This window comes from Phocoena phocoena, chromosome 6 (assembly GCF_963924675.1).
Source record: "Phocoena phocoena chromosome 6, mPhoPho1.1, whole genome shotgun sequence".
Lineage (NCBI taxonomy): Eukaryota > Metazoa > Chordata > Mammalia > Artiodactyla > Phocoenidae > Phocoena > Phocoena phocoena.
In genome coordinates this window covers 65,174,137-65,192,327 of record NC_089224.1, presented here as the reverse complement: position 1 = coordinate 65,192,327, position 18,191 = coordinate 65,174,137, and the positions used below count along the sequence as shown (strand labels likewise).

The following is an 18,191-nucleotide window of genomic DNA, read 5'->3' as shown; positions in this document are numbered from 1 at the left end:
GCTGGATGGCCTCTATTTGAAGAGCTATTCACATTTATGTTGTCTTTGTTCTTAGATTTGAACCAATCTGCTAGCCTGAGACTCTGAGTTTACAAAGATCTTTGTTTCCTTTCCTCTTCAAGTGACACGGCTTCCTAGACATACCTTGAAGTCTCTGAGAAATCAGAAAAATATACAGTTTAATAAGGATCATGATAAATCACTTACCCCATCATAAACAAGAGCTTTCCAGGAATGTTCCAACTTTTTCATTAACCTAAACATAAACGGACAGAAAAATAAAAATAAGAATGTAAAATCACTCCCATTTGGTGAATTTTCAGAACCTTTCGTTGATTTATTTTGAAATAATAAAAGACTACTTCCCCAAATTTCTTACCTATATGATTGCAGAATATCAATAATGCCCATAAATAAAAGTAGCTTTTCTCCCTTATGGCTTTTAGCTGGAATGCCTCCCATTCTGTGAATAGAGCAAAAGAGAAAAAATTTATATGAATAGGAAGTTAAAAATCATTTCTAATAAATAGACTGTAAATGAAAATGGGTAGTCTCTAAGAATCCTGGACTCTCTCTCCCTTCATCTTTTTTTTTTTTTTGCTTCAGCTAAAGTCTTCCTGGGAATCCAGAATGACGTACCTCCCCTGAAGGAGAGTAACACCATAGCTGTCAATTCTGAAGAGCTGGATGGGAAGAATTCACTTAAAAAATCACTCCTACTTTAAAACCAAGAGCAAGAATTTTCAAGTATTTCAAAATACTGCTCATCAAAAATGCAACACTTTTATATACTTACTGTGAGATTTTTAAATAAACTATAGAACAGCACAAAGAAAAAATATATAAAGAATCCATTCCTAGGATGCAAAGATAAACACTATCAACATTTGGTACAGCTTTCCTGTGTGTGTGTATATTTATTAATACACAAAAGCTATTATTTAATTTATCATGTTTTATAACCTGAATTTTTCACTTGCTAAATGATGAACATTTCTTCATATTCAGTGCTAATGTGCTTTTAATGGCTGTATAGTACTTCACTATACTGATACAGAATAATTTGTTTAATCAGGTATTGGACATTTAGATGGATTTATAGGAAGGATTAAAAAAATCTTTAATATGTATGAATTTCCTTCATAAAAGTGAAGTGTGCCTGTGATTTAGTCATTGTTGGAGAAATGATTTCTTTCTTTCAGTCTCCTTGCTCAGCTAAGTACACACACGTGACACAACCAAAGAAAATTACTGCAATGGTTGACTGTAATTGTTTCTGTTAGTCAATGTGCACTTTTTATACATGCAAACTAATCCTGCAGTTACTATCACATCTCGTTGGAGCAAGAGGTCACATCTGCCAGGGTATAGGACGAGGAAAACAGAATCCTCTAACGCACATAAAAAGCTCTGAATTGCGGACATAAGTTCTAACATGTATTTGCTTAAATACATGTTTATTCAAATTCAAAGAATATTCACCCTGTTTGTGGTGGATGTTTTGAATATGTAGTAAATAGGGATAAAAACATTTTTAGCCATTGTTAAAAAATGGAGCCATTTGAAAAAAGAAACCATGTGGGTGAAAGAATGGTAATAACTCGAAAAACTGCCACTCATCTAGTTATCCGTGGATGAAAGGAAATAAGGCTGGCTTAATCCACTTTAGCACCAGGTAGGAATCTATTCCTAAAGAGCCACCATGAAGGGAACATGCTTGCACTCAATTACCCAATGACGTTGGCTGCCACGATCAAGGAAATGTGTGGGCAGAGCGCTGCACTTACGTGTCCGGGTTCTCTGTGATGATCCCGTCTCCTGATTTCCCTGGACCCTGGATGGATTCCATTGCTGTTGAGTAGAGGACTTTTTGCATCCCAAACCGCTTAGCATCAGGCACATTTTGTGAAATTTCCTCTTCTTTCTCTTTGAGGGAATGGTCCAAGATGTGGATTCCCAGCAAAAGGCTATAGTCCATGATCTTGAAGCTTTCCAGCACCTGAGTAAGGGAAAGAACAAGGAGGCCCGTCACTCAAATGGCTTGTAAATCTCATCTGCACAGAATCAGAGAGATATGCAGACACGCGGCTCTTGCTTGCCTCCCAGCGGGTGGCTGAGAGAGGAAAAATCAAAATAAAAACATTTGAGGTTATGATTAGGTCATGTGCAGTAAGGATTATCACCATGGCTCCTAGATGGTATTTTTAGGTAAATATAGAATAAGCACATCTTTCCTCAGCACTCCATGAATGTTTCACCAACAGCATTTATTGAACACTTCCCATGTGCCAGGTGCTAAGTGGTTCATTGGGATTCAATCCTCACAACTCTTTGAGCTAGGTGCTATTATTATCTCTGTATTACAGATGAAAAAAATGAGACACAGAGACAGATATAATTTTCTCAATATCACACAGCTCATAACTCACACTACCTGGATTTGAACCCAGGCAGTCAACTCCAGCATCTTAGGTACTAGAGGAGAGACACCAACAACCAATGGTCTCTACAAGCCTGTATACCCTCCTCAGCACGAAGACTCAGCTGGAATGGGCTTTTGTCTGAAATCTGTTCTCATAAACTTTCATCTTCCTAGAGTTCAGTGGTCTCCTTTTCAAAGCTTGACTTTCAAAGTTATCATTCGGTTCCCCGCAGCGAGTCTTTTCTACATGTATGGTCTCAACAAAGACCAGGACTCACTGTTTAATTATCCACTCAGCAAAGAGTGGGAAAGAGAAAGAATTGAAAGTAGCTGGATGCAGCCAGACAAAGGAGATAGCAATGCTCTGACAGGAAAACGACGGAGACACAGTCGAGATGCGAGACAGGTCATCAACATGGCTTCCGAGTGTGGGTAAGTCTTTGACACTCAGGACCCTTCAAGTGAGGAAGAGTGTTCAGGAGGGGTTCAGGAGAATGGGGTGTGTACCTCTATGATAAAGTCCTTTTCCTAATAGTTTGTCTATGATTCTCTTCCTACAACAGGTTTTTTTTTTTTTTTTCTTTTTTTTTTTTTAACACCTTGGCATTTTTCACACAAAGTTGCTCAGGAAATCAAAACAGCCCAGAAAGACCAGTTTGCACAGCAGAATAGCTATCTCTGAACCAAGGAGATAATCTATCACTGTACCCTAGCTAGGAAATGCCTTTGAAGATCAGAGTCTATAGATAATTGTTTAACCAGGGATTGAATACGTACCCAGAATATCTTACACTTCTCATTCTCCCTCAGCCCAAGTGCTTTTGATCGGGTTATACTTCTGAAAACGGAAATCATAAGAAGCCAACAAGGGCTTCCCTGGTGGTGCAGTGATTGAGAGTCCGCCTGCCGATGCAGGGGACACGGGTTCGTGCCCCAGTCCGGGAAGATCCCACATGCTGCAGAGCGGCTGGGCCCGTGAGTCATGGCCACTGAGCCTGCGCGTCCGGAGCCTGTGCTCCGCAACGGGTGAGGCCACAAGTGAGAGGCCCGCGTACCGCAAAAAAGAAAGAAAGAAAAAAAAAGCCAACAAAAATATCACTGTACTTCTAGCCTGCTTACTAGTGCCCTTTTGGTGTGTCCCGATTCCTTTAAAGGTTCTGGGCTTGTGGTACCCAGGAGCACAGCTTGGATGTTCAGCAGGAAAAGGTTGGCTGACACAGAAATTCTGGTCAATGGGCTATAAAATAATGACTTCACGATCTGCCGGAGGGAACAGCCCTGTTCTCAATGGGTGAAAGTCACAGCCTTGTGCCCTGCACAGCCCAAAGTGCCCATTGGTAAATGTTCTCCCCCCGCAAAGCAGTGAACTGGTTTCAAAAGCAAATTCTAATCATTCCCTGTGACAATATTGTAAATGTTCCTAACAGGCACCTAGAGTAGTGAAAACTGAAAGGCACTCGTGGACTCCATATTTGTTTCATTTTTCTCTGCAAAGCATCCATATAATAGTCCTGCTTGTTAATAAGCTTTCTTTATACAATACTGTTTCTTATAATTTCTTATAATACTTTTTTAATGCATGATTCAACGTGAACTGTTTCATTTGTACTTAGAGTCTCCTTTCTTGCCCGAGGACAATCCAAAGTGAGCATGTGCATTTTATAAGAAATATGAAGTCAGGCTGTGGTCCAACTTCAACTAGTAGACAAGTCAAGAAATGATTTCATTGCTTTAAGTGGTCAAATATTAGTCTGGGTTTATTTAAAAAACATACAAACCAAAACTTAGAGAACTAAGAAAAAGTTACAAATAAATTTTAAACAGAGATTAGTTTCCTCTATACTCTTTTTGTTTTTTGTTTTTTTTTTGCAGTACGCGGGCCACTCACTGTTGTGGCCTCTCCCGTTGCGGAGCACAGGCTCTGGACGCGCAGGCTCAGCGGCCATGGCTCACGGGCCCAGCCGCTCTGTGGCATGTGGAATCCTCCCGGACCGGGGCACGAACCCACGTCCCCTAGCATCGGCAGGCAGACTCTCAACCACTGCGCCACCAGGGAAGACCCTTTCCTCTGTACTTTTAAACTGGATTGCCAGCAACCCTGAAGGGGCTTCACTGTCCTCAGGGGGCCAGGCTTCTACTTTCTGAGTGAAAGCCTTAAAAAAAAAAAAAAAAAAAAAAAAAGGACAAATTTTATTCCTATTGTGTGGAAAGTTGACCATGATATTTGGATTTGGGGTTAGGGAAAGTCACCATCCATAAAAAACGTTAAGGAAGAAAATGATAAATATATAGACATATATATATATATATATATATTTTTTTTTTTTTTTTTTTTTTTTTTTGCGGTTCGCGGGCCTCTCACTGCTGTGGCCTCTCCCATTGCGGAGAACAGGCTCCGGACGCGCAGGCTCAGCGGCCATGGCTCACGGGCCCAGCCGCTCCGTGGCATGTGGGATCTTCTCGGACCGGGGTACGAACCTGTGTCCCCTGCATCGGCAGGCAGAGTCTCAACCACTGCGCCACCAGGGAAGCCCTAGACATATATTTTAAACCAAATTCCCAAACTTGTGTAATGAAAAATTCCGGGAACAGATTTTAGTCACGTGCACTGCAGATTTGCATCAATTACGAACAAAATAGTTCTGTTATTCATATCCTCTCAGATCTTTAATGAAAGGAATCGATACATCTGCCAAATTTTAACATGCGAGCTTTGAGAGGGTGCAACATCCTGCAACATAACAGACACCAGTCTAATCAGTCACTCAGGCGCACATTTCCTCCCAGAATGTCGGCCTGACCTCACTGTTGCTGGTGGATCCTGTACCTATGCATTTGCTATGCAAAACACAGTTACAAGTCAAATACAGGTGCTTTCCCATCTAGCTTGGACAAGACCTTACTCCAGGAAAGATTCACAGATGTATGTAAAACTGAAAGCAAGCTGAAATACCACAATGCTTTTTATCGTCAGAGCCAGATTATTTTTTCTCTTATTTCTCAAGGACTATTTTTAAGTCAGTAATAATATCGGAATGTGGTATAAAAGTCAATGTTAAAGCAGCTGCTACAAAATCCTGACGATGTGATCAAAACTATCTTTTTCTGACAGAAACAGACTTGCAGACTTAGAGAACAAGCTTAAGGTTACCAGGGCGGAAGGGTAGTGGGGAGGGATAGTTAGGGAGTTTGGGATTGACATGTACACACTGCTATATTTAAAAAGGATAACCAACACGGACCTACCGTGTAGCAGAGGGAACTCTGCTCAATATTTTGTAACAACCTAAATAGGAAAAGAATTTGAAAAAGAATAGATACATGTATATGTATAACTGAATCACTTTGCTGTATACCTGAAACTAACACAACATTGTTAATCAACTATACTCCAATACAAAATAAAAAGTTTAAAAAAAACCTATCTTTTTCTGAAATAAAGCATATCCTCTAGGCTCTCATGGCTGGCAACGCATCAGGTATGCTCTCATTCACATATGATTTCTGTAGACTTAGTCTACACCTAACGTGGGAGATGTCCTAACTTAGAATGACAGGCACTGCTATCCTCTTTTCACAGCCAAAGGTCATAAAGAGTGGCCAGTTTTTTCCTTTTCCATCTCTGGGCCATAGCCCTTAGCCCTCTGCTAGAAGGAGCCAGAATGGCTGCATGGTAGTAAAGACTCTGTGCTCTGGGGCCAGGTGGCCTCGTTGGACTCGTGGCTCCCCCATTGGTTTGTCCTTGAGCAGAGCATGCAACCTTTCTGGGCCTGGCACCCTCATCTGTAAAACAGAAATAACAGGGACACCTGCCTCACAGAGTTAGTATGAAGATCAGTTCATCCACATCAGGTCTTAGGACAGTCACGGCATACAGAAAGCACCCAATAAATACTACTTTTTCTTGTCGTCCTTGTTCTCTTCCACCTGTAGAATCCATCACTGCTGACCACCCCCCACTGAAACCTCCACTCATCCTCAGCTACTGGGGCCCAGCTTCTCTTGGTTCTTTGCCTTCCTATTTGTTTTTCCCACTTTTTTCTTCTAGGCTCTAAAAATAGTCACCAGAGTTCTCTCTTCAACTCTTCTCTTTGGTAGTGATGTTCATTTACTCTTTTTGCTTGGAAAAAACAAGTTGAGTGTCTAGTCTGTGCCAGGCACCCTGGAAGCTGCCAGATCTTCAGGAATAAGTAAAACAGACAATGACACCATCCTCAAAATTACACAAGCATGAACCACAGATTGGAATAAGGCCTGGAAGGAAAAATCAGGGTGCTGTGGAGATACCCCACAAAAGGGGGACCTACTTTTGACTGAAGGGTATCAGTAGTATAGGTGAGGGTTGATGGTACTTGAATGAGGTGGCAGCAGGGCAGCTCAAGGGAGACGTGGATAGATTTAAGAATCTTTTAGGGGTAGATTCCAACTATTATTGCTCTACGGACAATTCCTAAAATGTTACCTTTAGTCCAAACTCACTCCTAACCTCCAGTCCTGTACATTTCCCACAGCCTTCTGGACGTTTCTAAACTTCTGTACACTTTCCCCCCAAGGCAGTTCTTTCTCACTTTTTCTCTCTTACCTGAAATCATTCTGATGTGGATTTCAGACTCCATGACTCCTTTTCCTTTCATGAAGTTGCCCAATCCAGCAGCTTCTATAATCAAAGTGATCCTCCTTGCTAAAGCTTTGATTTCAACTTCCCTTTTTTTTTTCCATTCTGATTCATTCCTGACACCTTTACTTGACCAGGTGACATCACACCTCTCCTCAAAGCCTGTAGTCTCTCACCATTGTTCAAGTGACACTGAAGGTCCTTGCTACCGTGGCCCCAGCCAACATCTCTCTGTTATTTCATACCTGTCTAGAGATACCTCCCAGGCTAGTCAAACGGAAATCCCTTAATTACCCCAAAATGTGCCCTGAAGAGGTAAGAGGAACAGCTCATGCTGTTCATGTTTCTTCTAGAAGGTCCTTATTCAAATCACATTGGTTTTTCAAAGTCTATCTCAATTCTTAGCTCCATGAAAACTATACTCATGATCTGCACAAAATATTAGGAAAACACCTCCTCTCTGAAAACCCAAGCACATTACCAGTGCCCCTCTACGGAATAAAATTTGACCCTCGGTTTATCTATACTTTTCCTATGATGCACACAAGGCTGCTCTGCTCACCAAAGCCTTGCTTTACTTTGTGCTCCCTGCTGTACACTCTGATCACAGCACAAATGTGCATGTGTTATACTGTTTTCCCTGCGAGCAAGCAAGTGAAAAAATATTCAGCAGCAAAAAATGTATAGCAATACATCTTATATCTCAAATATAAGAACTTAGATTCTCCGCTTCACAATTACAATGCTTGTGCAAAATCTTCAGCACTGAAAGCATTTACTGTGATTCTGTGGTCTGTTGTCAGAAAAAAAAGAGATCTAATAGCCTACAGTATTTTCAAACGTTCCCACACCAGAGGTATTTATACGCACTGTGTCAGGGACAAAAATCAAGCTGTTATTTAGAGACTCTGAATTCACTGTTCAGTAGGCACGCAACTAAATGGCAGATAAAAGGCAAGCTTGTTGGTTATAAACTAGTCTGAGCTTGGAAGCTGGTAAGATCATCACATTTCTTTTTAGGAAGGCTTTGCAAAAAGAGCATGTCACAGGCTGGGTCAACTTCAAAGACCCTTTAACTATCCAAGAGTGCTCGGTGCTGAGTTTAAGACGGAGGCTCTGTTCTGAAACACATCTGAGGGTTTCCTTGGCATTCCTGTCCTCCGTTTCTCTGCTTTTCCAATCTGTAAGGAATGTGAAGTTAAGTTGGCATAAGACTGAGAAAGGAAAATCATCAGATAAGTCCAAAAGACTGTTGAAGAACAGCACCAGAAGATATTAAGAGTGGCAAAAATAATTCAAGTCATCTGTAAGCGATGCTTTATGCAAAGCGGAGGAAGAAGGATGGTGATTCTAGGAGGAAAAAGATGCTCTCTAATCAGATCTTAGGCAAGGTTTCTAATGACTTCCCACGTCACGGGGGCTCTTATGAAAATTAATCCATTCATTAAATATTTTACTGAGCACCTGTTACGTGCTCAGCACTCTCTTGTTTAGAAATCCTTTGAGCATTCTAGCTAATGTGTGATAAAACAAGAACATTGCCATTTTACAACCCCTAATGAATTAATGGATCTAGTCAGTGGTCAGCAATGCCGCTAACATCACAGAAAGAAAGGCATTCTGACACTATGTGCCTCCAGATGCAAGGAGAGAGCACTGAAAATAAAGTCAAACCTAAATCTGACTAAACCTTTAGATCCAGCAACCAATCTACAGGAAAGAAAAAGGGGGAGAGACGCACATATTAACAGAAATTATAGGGATGTAATCAACAAAATCTGGACAATGGAATAAACAAACCGATTTCTTCAACAAATATCCACAATGAAAAAATAAGTGACCAGGGTGAGGGGTGGGGGGTGGATCCTATTTAAATCCTGATCTAAACTATAAAACAAGGTTTTATTTCTGACACAACTAGAAATTTGGACACTGACGAGTAAGAATTGTTAATTTTGTAAAGGTATGATAAAGAGGTTCTAGTTACTTTTACAAAAAGGAGTCCTTAGTTTTTAGGGACTCTTACTAAAATATATTTGAGCAAAATGATGTGATGTATGGAATGTGCTTCAAATTCTATGCGGGGGTTGGAAGTGGGCTGAAACAAGATCAGCTACAAGTTGAAAACTTTTGAAGCTGGGTACAGAGTACATGGGTGTTCATTATAATATTCTGTCCACTTTTGCATAGGTTTGAATTTTTCAAAACGTAAAGTTTAATATACTGCTTTGAAATGCTTAGATGAAATGCATTCATATGCCTGTTTAGAGTTAACTTACCTCTACCTCTGCTAATGACAGGCAAGAGATGGCACAGATAAAAATAAAAAATTATTTGGGATCTTAACTAAAATAATTAAAGCAGAAAAGTTGCTATGTTCTATACTCATCTCACCTGATCATTCTTTGATGAAAGATCTAAAGACCAACCAAATTAACAAGATGTGGAGCTGACAGGAAGATGTATCAAGGGCCCTGAGTAATTTTCCAACTTGCCTTGTCTAGTCCTTGAATGAAGAGTAAATGACTGGGCTTCCCTGGTGGCGCAGTGGATAAGAATCTGCCTGCCAATGTAGGGGACACAGGTTCGATCTCTGGTCCAGGAAGATCCCACATGCCGCAGAGCAACTAAGCCCATGCGTCACAACTACTGAGCCTGAATTCTAGAGCCTACGAGCCACAACTACTGAAGCCCACTCGCCTAGAGCCCGTGCTCCGCAACAAGAGAAGCCACCGCAATGAGAAGCCCACGCACCACAACGAAGACCCAGTGCAGCCAAAAATTAAAAAATTAAAAAAAAAAAGAGTAAACGACTGGCAAAAACATTTGTGTTAATTCGATGATACAACACAATTCAAAACAGTATCCTGAAGATTTTATGCAAATAGACATTCCTGGACCCATTGGTTTACGGTAAAATGAATCCAAGGGTCTGCCATTTACCCGCAAAGAAGGCTCCTTGGAGTACAGCTCCAGAATTACTCGCATGTGCAAGCCCAGTTAAAGCTAAATGTTGTTTTATAATTTAACTTAATTTCCTCCACACAGCTCAGAGTGTTCTTTGCTAATATAATAAAGAGAAAAAACAGGCTGTGACGAGCCATACAATTTTGACTGGTAAAGCAGACTGAAATAAATATTCAATCCTTAGCCTAGTGACGGCAATAGTGTGTTTTTCACTGTGTCTAATGTGGTGATTTAGAATTCGGAGCTGTGCTTGATTACCTCGTACAGAGGCTTTTTTTGCTCACTTAAAAAGCTTAAAGTAATAGAAGTATACCTGAGAGGCACTAGAAATAGTCATTTATTATTTTAAAACCTCTATCTATCTATCTATCTATGAAAAGATATATGAACGAATAATATATATATTCATCATCTTCTATATTAGATGGGTTATGGATCTTTTTCTTTATAGACACTTTGTTTCTACACATAAATATGTCTTAATAAATTATTTGTAAACAGATTTAAAACTAACACATTAAAATTGTCAAGGACTTCCCATTTCATCTTTTGGTTTGCTTTGCCATGAGTAATTTGCTTCACTGTGGCTTAACTGGTGGGACAGTTGAGAGTCTGGGGCTGTCCAGCTGCCCAGTGAGACTCAGAGGCCACACGTGGCACAAGTTTCCACATCCACTTCAATGTATGAGGTGCAATTCCTGAATCTTCCTCACTGTCTACTACAGTCCACCTGCTGTGGTGAACTGCCTCTCTGGGTAAAGAGGAAAAAAGTCTTCTTCCCTCCCCTCTGCACTTTAATAAACAAAGAGAGCAAAGAAGAATGGGGTAATCTGTCCACAATAAATAAGACCTCAGTGGTCTGGCCTTACGGTTTAAACACTAGGCTTCTTTGAGGCGAGGGCCATATCCTATTCATTTTTATCCCTCCCACAGACCTAGCACAGAGCCTTTTGCAGAGCAAGAATTTAAACTATTTGTTGAATGACATGTAATTAATTTGGTAGGAAGGGAAGGTACAATTTGTCAACCAAGATTCCTGTGGTGGTTTGAAGCCAGAAAAATCAAGCCAAACCATGCTCTGAGATCATAAAAGGTTCCACAGGGCAGGAACAATCTTAAATCTGGGAAAGTCATCATTTGTACGGAAAAACTTACGATTTACGAAGAACAAGTACCTATCCGTGGGGTAAGTTTTAAGAAGTGACAGAAAACCCAGGTTGTGGGATCCGTCACTAGAAATGAATTCTTTGGGGTCTTGAGGTATTTTGATTTATTTAAGAAACAATTATATATGTACATGGTCAAAATTAAAGAAAGCATAGGATAGTAGCTCAGTGCCACATCCCACACAGCATGAGGGTGATGGTTTGAGGTGGAAATAGAATATAGTAAGTGGAGGGCCCCGTAGCAATGTTCTAGTCTCTGTATGTCAAGATGTGATCAATACCCTACATTTTCAATGGTGTGTATCTAAAAAGAGGGAGTGATAAAAGAGGGTCAATCTACACCAGTCCTCAGAGGGAGTTCAACTTTGAATAAGAAGACTATTAAAATTGAGACATGACTATTTAAACCCAAAAAGACTGAAATATTATTAATTGGTAAGTTCAAGACTGTGGATTTTAGTGAGCAAAAGAGTAGTCATGGAAAATTAAGAGACTCAATTTTCCCTATACCTCTGAGTGGAGAGAATAAATTTGCAACCCGGAATCACTGCTTTCTCTGTTCCTTGAGAATACAGTTGTCGACATATTTTCTGAAATTGCTCATAATCTAGAAAAAGTTGTACAGCTCTTTCATAAAGAGGAATATCAGAGTCTGGCAGATCTCTATCTCCACAGAATGTCCATTATCATCCGAAGCCAGATTACCAGGTTCTTGTGAAAACACAGTACACAATGAGTTGGCATCGAGAATGGTTTGTTTTTGGAACAGCTGAGGTTGACTGAACACGGGCAAAGTTTACAAATGAGGTCTTCATGTGGAGGAACGAAGAGGGGAAGTCAACAATATCGGACTCTAGCCAGGATCGCTCTCAGGCTGCATGAGGATATTTTAAATAAACATTAGGTTTTAACTTCCCTGCCTCCCTAATAGCTACGGACAACTAATATATCCAGTGGACTATGTATCCCTTTTAAAATAGTTTTTTCAAGTATACATGTAGAGAAGTGCACAGATATATCCTTTTGTTTATAAAAAGTTGAAATTTAGGGCTTCCCTGGTGGTGCAGTGGTTAAGAATCTGCCTGCCAACGCAGGGGACGCGGGCTCAAGCCCTGGTCCGGGAAGATCCCACATGCTGTGGAGCAAATAAACCCGTGCGCCACAACTACTGAGCCCACGCTCTAGAGCCCGCAAGCCACAACTACTGAAGCCCGTGAGCCACAACTACTGAAGCCCGCACACCTAGAGCCTGTGCTCCATGACAAGAGAAGCCACCGCGGTGAGAAGCCCACGCACCACAACGAAGAGAAGCCTCAGCTCGCGACTAGAGAAAGCCCGCACACAGCAACGAAGACCCAACGCAGCCAAAAATAAAAACAAATTTTTAAAAGTTGAAATTTAATATATAAATTCACTAATAACAGATTGTCCTTGGCCATTTCACTCCTTTGAGGGAAGGTAGAAAGTCTCCTGTGGAGATTCTCTACCTCACAGTATAGAAGTGCAGAATTTCGAGGAACAGAAGTGAGGAGAGAGTAGTTATCCTTGCTGGATTGAAATAACTCAATTAAGGTATGTCTTTGAAGGAAGAACAATGGTGACATCAAAGGGACAGTCACTTGCAGGAGAGAGGACGCATATAAAAGTGCTGATAGGGCCACGGATGAAGAGCTGTGTACGTGAGCCAAAGTCTCTCAGAAGCCAGACGTGCTGAGCTTTTTGGAAAGAACTAGAACCAGTGCGTGGCCCAAGAAGTACCTTGCCTTTCACAAGGCAGTCATGTAGGCCCTATTCCTCCATAACGTGGGTACTCAGTAAATGGGCACTGTTGAATGAATAAAATAAAACCCTATAAAAATCAAAGAGATTTTCCCCCTTTAAAAGTGTTTTCACAGGGCATATTTCTGATCCACTTCCTAAACTTCGTAACATTTTCCCAGACCCTGCAAACTCTCAAATACTTCTTTTTTTTTTTTGTGGTACATGGGCCTCTCACTGCTGTGGCCTCTCCCGTTGCGGAGCGCAGGCTCCGGACGGGCAGGCTCAGCAGCCATGGCTCACGGGCCCAGCCGCTCTGCGGCATGTGGGATCTTCCCGGACCCGGACACGAACCCGTGTCTCCTGTGTCAGCAGGCGGACTCTCAACCACTGCGCCACCAGGGAAGCCCTCAAATACTTCTTAAGTCTCTGGAACTCAGTCTCTTACTAGATTCCAGAAGTTTCTCCTAAGCTATGGGGGTTCAACTCCGTTTTGTAAGTTGCTGGGGTCCGCCACCCCTCTGTCTCCCATGGGCTTGGGTATTTACAACCCTGCTCTAATACACATGGTCATCCGTGTGACAGACTTACACTGGCACCCACAACCGGATCCACCCCGGCCAACCTCACAGCCTTTCCAGACACATCTTCAAAGCCAGGGTTGCTACTGTCATGTCCCCCGCGGCCACTTCCCCTTCCTGCTCTACCTCTTTGCTCTGGTTTCCCAGGATTCCCGCAGGGGAGGAGGATATGGCCATGGGGACATTTCCTTCCCTCTGCTCCCTGCCCTCAGATACTCTGTGAGTCCTCCTATTTGGGGCCTACAGTGACCTAACCTCTAGACCCAGGGTCATCTACAAAATCAAAGACAGGTAGGTTCTATTCACACAAAAGCAGGAAACCCTCACATACTATTTTTATTTCATAAAGCCCAAAGACTTTAGCTTCCTTTGACTGGAATTATTGTATATTTATATGTGACAAATTACTTAAAATGAAAGTTAGCTAGACACATCACCACCTCCACACCTTAGGACATATGTGAGTTCTCTAATCTTTAGGTATTATTTCTTATGAGAAGAAAAGAGAAAGGAGTTTTAAAGGAGTCGAGGAAGATATTTCCAGTCTCCCATTTCCATTCTTTTCGGTAGAAATTTTTATATTGTTCCATGTGGCTTGAAGTGAGCGTTAAAAAAACAACTACTGGCTCGATAATCCTTCAATTTCTGGAGTTAATGAGAATTCTCAAAAGCTGCTCACACAGGATCCAACAGCCCACATTGTGTCCCCAGTCTCCCTCTCCACTGGATTGGAAAAACAATCGACTCCACTGGAACCATCACATTTCTCAAAGAGAGAAGTTTTGCTTTTAAGTTAATAGGATTTCATGTGCACACATGTTGGTAACAGTTGGCAAGTGTCAATGGGCTTGATTATGCTTTTCATTTAACTTTCAAAACTAAATGTTTGGATTACTAATTTTACTTTGTGTTCCCTCAGTCACGTGGCACGATTTTCCTCTCTCCCTCCTTCCTTGAAGTAGGTTGTGAGACTTCATTAACTCTTTGCCTTGTCCAAACCAAGTTCTCTACTTTGATGGAGCCCTTTCTTAACCCCTATAGCACCTTCTCACCAGCTCTGTGTCAGAGCTAGAAAACCAGTGATCGGGCACTTCCAGCCCACCCTGTCTGCGTCCATCCAAATTATTACTTAACACTTTCATTTCCACAGACTTTCCTCCATTACACCTACAAGCCCCTTAAGGAGAGTGCACAGATGAAAGAACCTGGGTTTTGCAACCAAAGAGACCTGGGTGGAAATCCTGGCTCCAGCACTATAAGCTCTGCAGACCTGGGGAAGCTGAACCTCTCCTGGGTCCCCACTTCATCTGTCAAAATGGAATCATGGCACTCACTCTGCAGGGCTGTTGTGAGGATTAGTGAGACAATCTATCTGAAATGTCAAGCACTGCCTGGCTCAGAGCAAATGTTAATGGAGACAACCTATTGTTGATGAACTGAGCCTTGGAAATGAGTCCTTACCATCCACAAAATCATGTATTGGGTACTATATTGTGCCTACGTATTTCATGACTATATACCATGTATGATGTGTTTTAAATGCTAAGTTACTTTGGTAACTACAGGTTATATCTAAGATAGAATGATCCCTCTACCCAAAACTGGAATAGCTGTTTTGAAATATTGAGAATTACTTGTCTGGCTCAAATTGAAGTATCTCTTGCTGAGTAGAAAGTCAGGCATGAACAACAACATAGAGGAGTATTTGGATTTTGGCAGCTACCCTGAAATTCTCTGGTACTGACCATCTTGTCCCTTCTGTTACTGCGGTGGGAGCTCCTTCCCATCACCCACCTGCATGAGAGATGCAGAGCAGCAAGTACCAAAGCTGGACAAACATCAGCCCCGTTCCAGGACTGATGAACAGCTGTGTCGTTCAGAAAGTCTTAAATGGGGACACCAGTCACCACCTAAATAAATACGTGAGTGGACTGAGCGGTCAACACAGGTGCAATTGACTAATTTACTGGTCATTAACAGATGCTGGCCAGGTGAGCAATACAAATGTACTTCAAACCATTATCCTCCAATTCACAACACTGGTATGATGATTAACTCTGGTACTATTTCGTATCAAACCATGGGTACACTATTAACAAAGCTTGCTCTTATTATGTTTATTGATTAGGGAAGATTTATAATTTCAAAAATGTTGTTGTTGGGACTTCCCTCGTGGTCCAGTGGTTGTGAATCCGCCTTCCAATGCAGGAGATGCGGGTTCGATCCCTGGTCGGGGAACTAAGATCCCACATGCCACAGGGCAACTAAACCCATGTGCCACAACCAGAGAGAAGTCTGCGCGTCGCAACAAAAGATCCCTCGTGCTGCAACTAAGACCCGACGTAGCCAAATAAATAAACATTAAAAAAAAATGTTGTTATCTCTTAGGCTTCATCAAAAGATTAACACTGAGACAACTGTTATTCTGTTAAGTGATTTGAAGGGCAGGAAAATGAAATCACACAACTCCTGTTCTCCTAGAGAGCAGATTTTAGTAGGCAAACATAAAACGTGTACCCACGTAATTACAATACAATATAGAAATACCAATGGCTATAGAATAGAGGTAGATCAAGTGCTATGAGCCTTTAAAGTCTCACAGAAATGATTATTGTTAGTGCTAAAGTCCTGTACCTCAGGTGTCTCTTTCTCAGGAATTTTCTCACCAATTGCATTAAGACCCACAGACATATGATCAGCCATTAGAGTTAATTGTAAGCTCTTTTGTTTCATTTTCACCACTCTTTATCCCCAAACTACTTTTTTGGATTTATCTTTTACTTTGGTGAAGTATATACTTAAGCAATTTTTTTTAACAGGCTTAAATATACACCTATCAGAATGTCTAACGTAAAAAGTATAGTGATGACATGGGACTTCCCTGGTGGTGCAGTGGTTAAGAACCTGCCTGCCAATGCAGGGGACGCGGGTTCGATCCCTGGTCTGGGAAGATCCCACATGCCGCAGAGCAACTAAGCCCGTGTGCCACAACTGTGAAGCCTGCACTCTTGAGCCCGCAAGCCACAACTACTGAGCCCACGCACCACAACGAAGAGTAGCCCCGGCTCGCCACAACTAGAGAAAGCCTGCATGCAGCAACAAAGACCCGATGCAGCCCCCTCCCCCAAAATATATATGTGTGTGTGTGTGTGTGTGTGTGTGTCTATATAGATATATAGTGATGACAGCAAATACTGGTGGGGATGAAAAGCAACTAGATAACTCATACATTGCTGATGGGAATGCAAAATGGTACAGCCACTCTGGAAAAGAGCTTAGCAGTTTCTTCCAAAACTAAACATGTGCTTACCATACAACACAGAAGCTGCACTTGGGCATTTATACCAGAGCAATGAAAACTTGTGCTTATGCAGAAACCCTTATGAAAATATTCATAGCAACTTCATGTATAACAGTCAAAAACTACAGAAAACCCACGTTATTCAATGAGTGAATGCTTAAACTGTGGTATATCCATACCATGAAACATAACTCAGCAATAAAAAGGGTAAACTACCAATACACAAAATAACTTGGATGGATCACAAGCGTATTATGCTGAGTGAAAAAAGCCAATCTCAGAGGTTACACACCATATGATTCCTGAAACGACAAAATTATAGAGACGGAAAACAGATTGGTGGTTGCAAGGGACTGGGGAGGGGTGGGATGGGAGGGAGGTGTCTGTGGCCACATATAAAAGGGGAGCAGGAGGGATCGTTGTGGAAGAACTGTTCTATATTTGACTGTGGTGGTTACATAAATACACGTGTGCATAAACGATATATATACATACCCACGCACACATACAAATGAGTGCATGTAAAACTGGTGAAATCTGAAAAAGATCCCTGCATTGTACCCATGTCAATTTCCTAGTTGTAATATTGTACTAAGGTCCTACAAGATATTACTGCTGGGAAAACTAGGTGAAGAGTATATGAGATCTCGCTGTATTTTTTTTTTCTTCCAACTGCATGTGAATCTACAATTATTTCAAAATAAATTTTTTTTTTTATAAAAGAAGATTTAGAGGTAGGAAGTTTTTTAAAGTCCTTGCATATGTGACGCCTTCATTTCCAGTCTCACAGGGAAATCTGGCTTGGCTAGACACAGACATCTATGTCCAAGATCATTTCCTCTCAGGCCAGAGCACAGAAGGCATTGTTCCACTGTTTCTCAGAAACTTCATGATTTTCTTTTTTTTTTTAAACTCATTGCCCTTTAAAAATTCTCTTTTAATTAATTAATTAATTTATATTTTATTTTTGGCTGCGTTGTGTCTTCGTTGCTGCGCGTGGGCTTTCTCTAGTTGAGGCGAGCAGGGGCTTCTCTTCGTTGTGGTGCGCAGGCTTCTCATGTGGTTTATGTATGTATTTTTGGCTGCATTTGGTCTTCATTGCTGCGCGCAGGCTTTCTCTAGTTGTGGCGAGCGGGGGCTACTCTTCGTTGTGGTGCGCAGGCTTCTCATCACGGTGGCTTCCCTTGTTGCAGAGCACGGGCTCTAGGCGTGCGGGCTTCAGTAGTTGTGGCATGCGGGCTCAGTAGCTGTGGTTCACGGCTCTAGAGCACAGGCTCAGTAGTTGTGGTGCACGGTCTTAGTTGCTCCACAGCATGTGGGATCTTCCCCGACCAGGGCTCGAACCTGTGTCCCCTGCATTGGCAGGCAGATTCTTAACAAC

At 41.6% G+C, this 18,191-nt stretch overlaps 1 protein-coding gene across 1 annotated transcript in view; it reads right to left on the bottom strand.

The window, feature by feature from the left end:
* PIP5K1B (phosphatidylinositol-4-phosphate 5-kinase type 1 beta) overlaps positions 1-18,191 on the bottom strand; it is a 329,448-nt gene that overhangs the window by 104,405 nt on the left and 206,852 nt on the right. The window contains exons 8-10 of the mRNA XM_065878752.1: positions 1,788-1,999; positions 380-463; positions 208-256 (exon numbers count right to left, since the gene is read on the bottom strand). Coding sequence (XP_065734824.1) covers positions 208-256; positions 380-463; positions 1,788-1,999 — 345 coding nt within the window. The remainder of the gene's footprint in view (positions 1-207; positions 257-379; positions 464-1,787; positions 2,000-18,191) is intronic.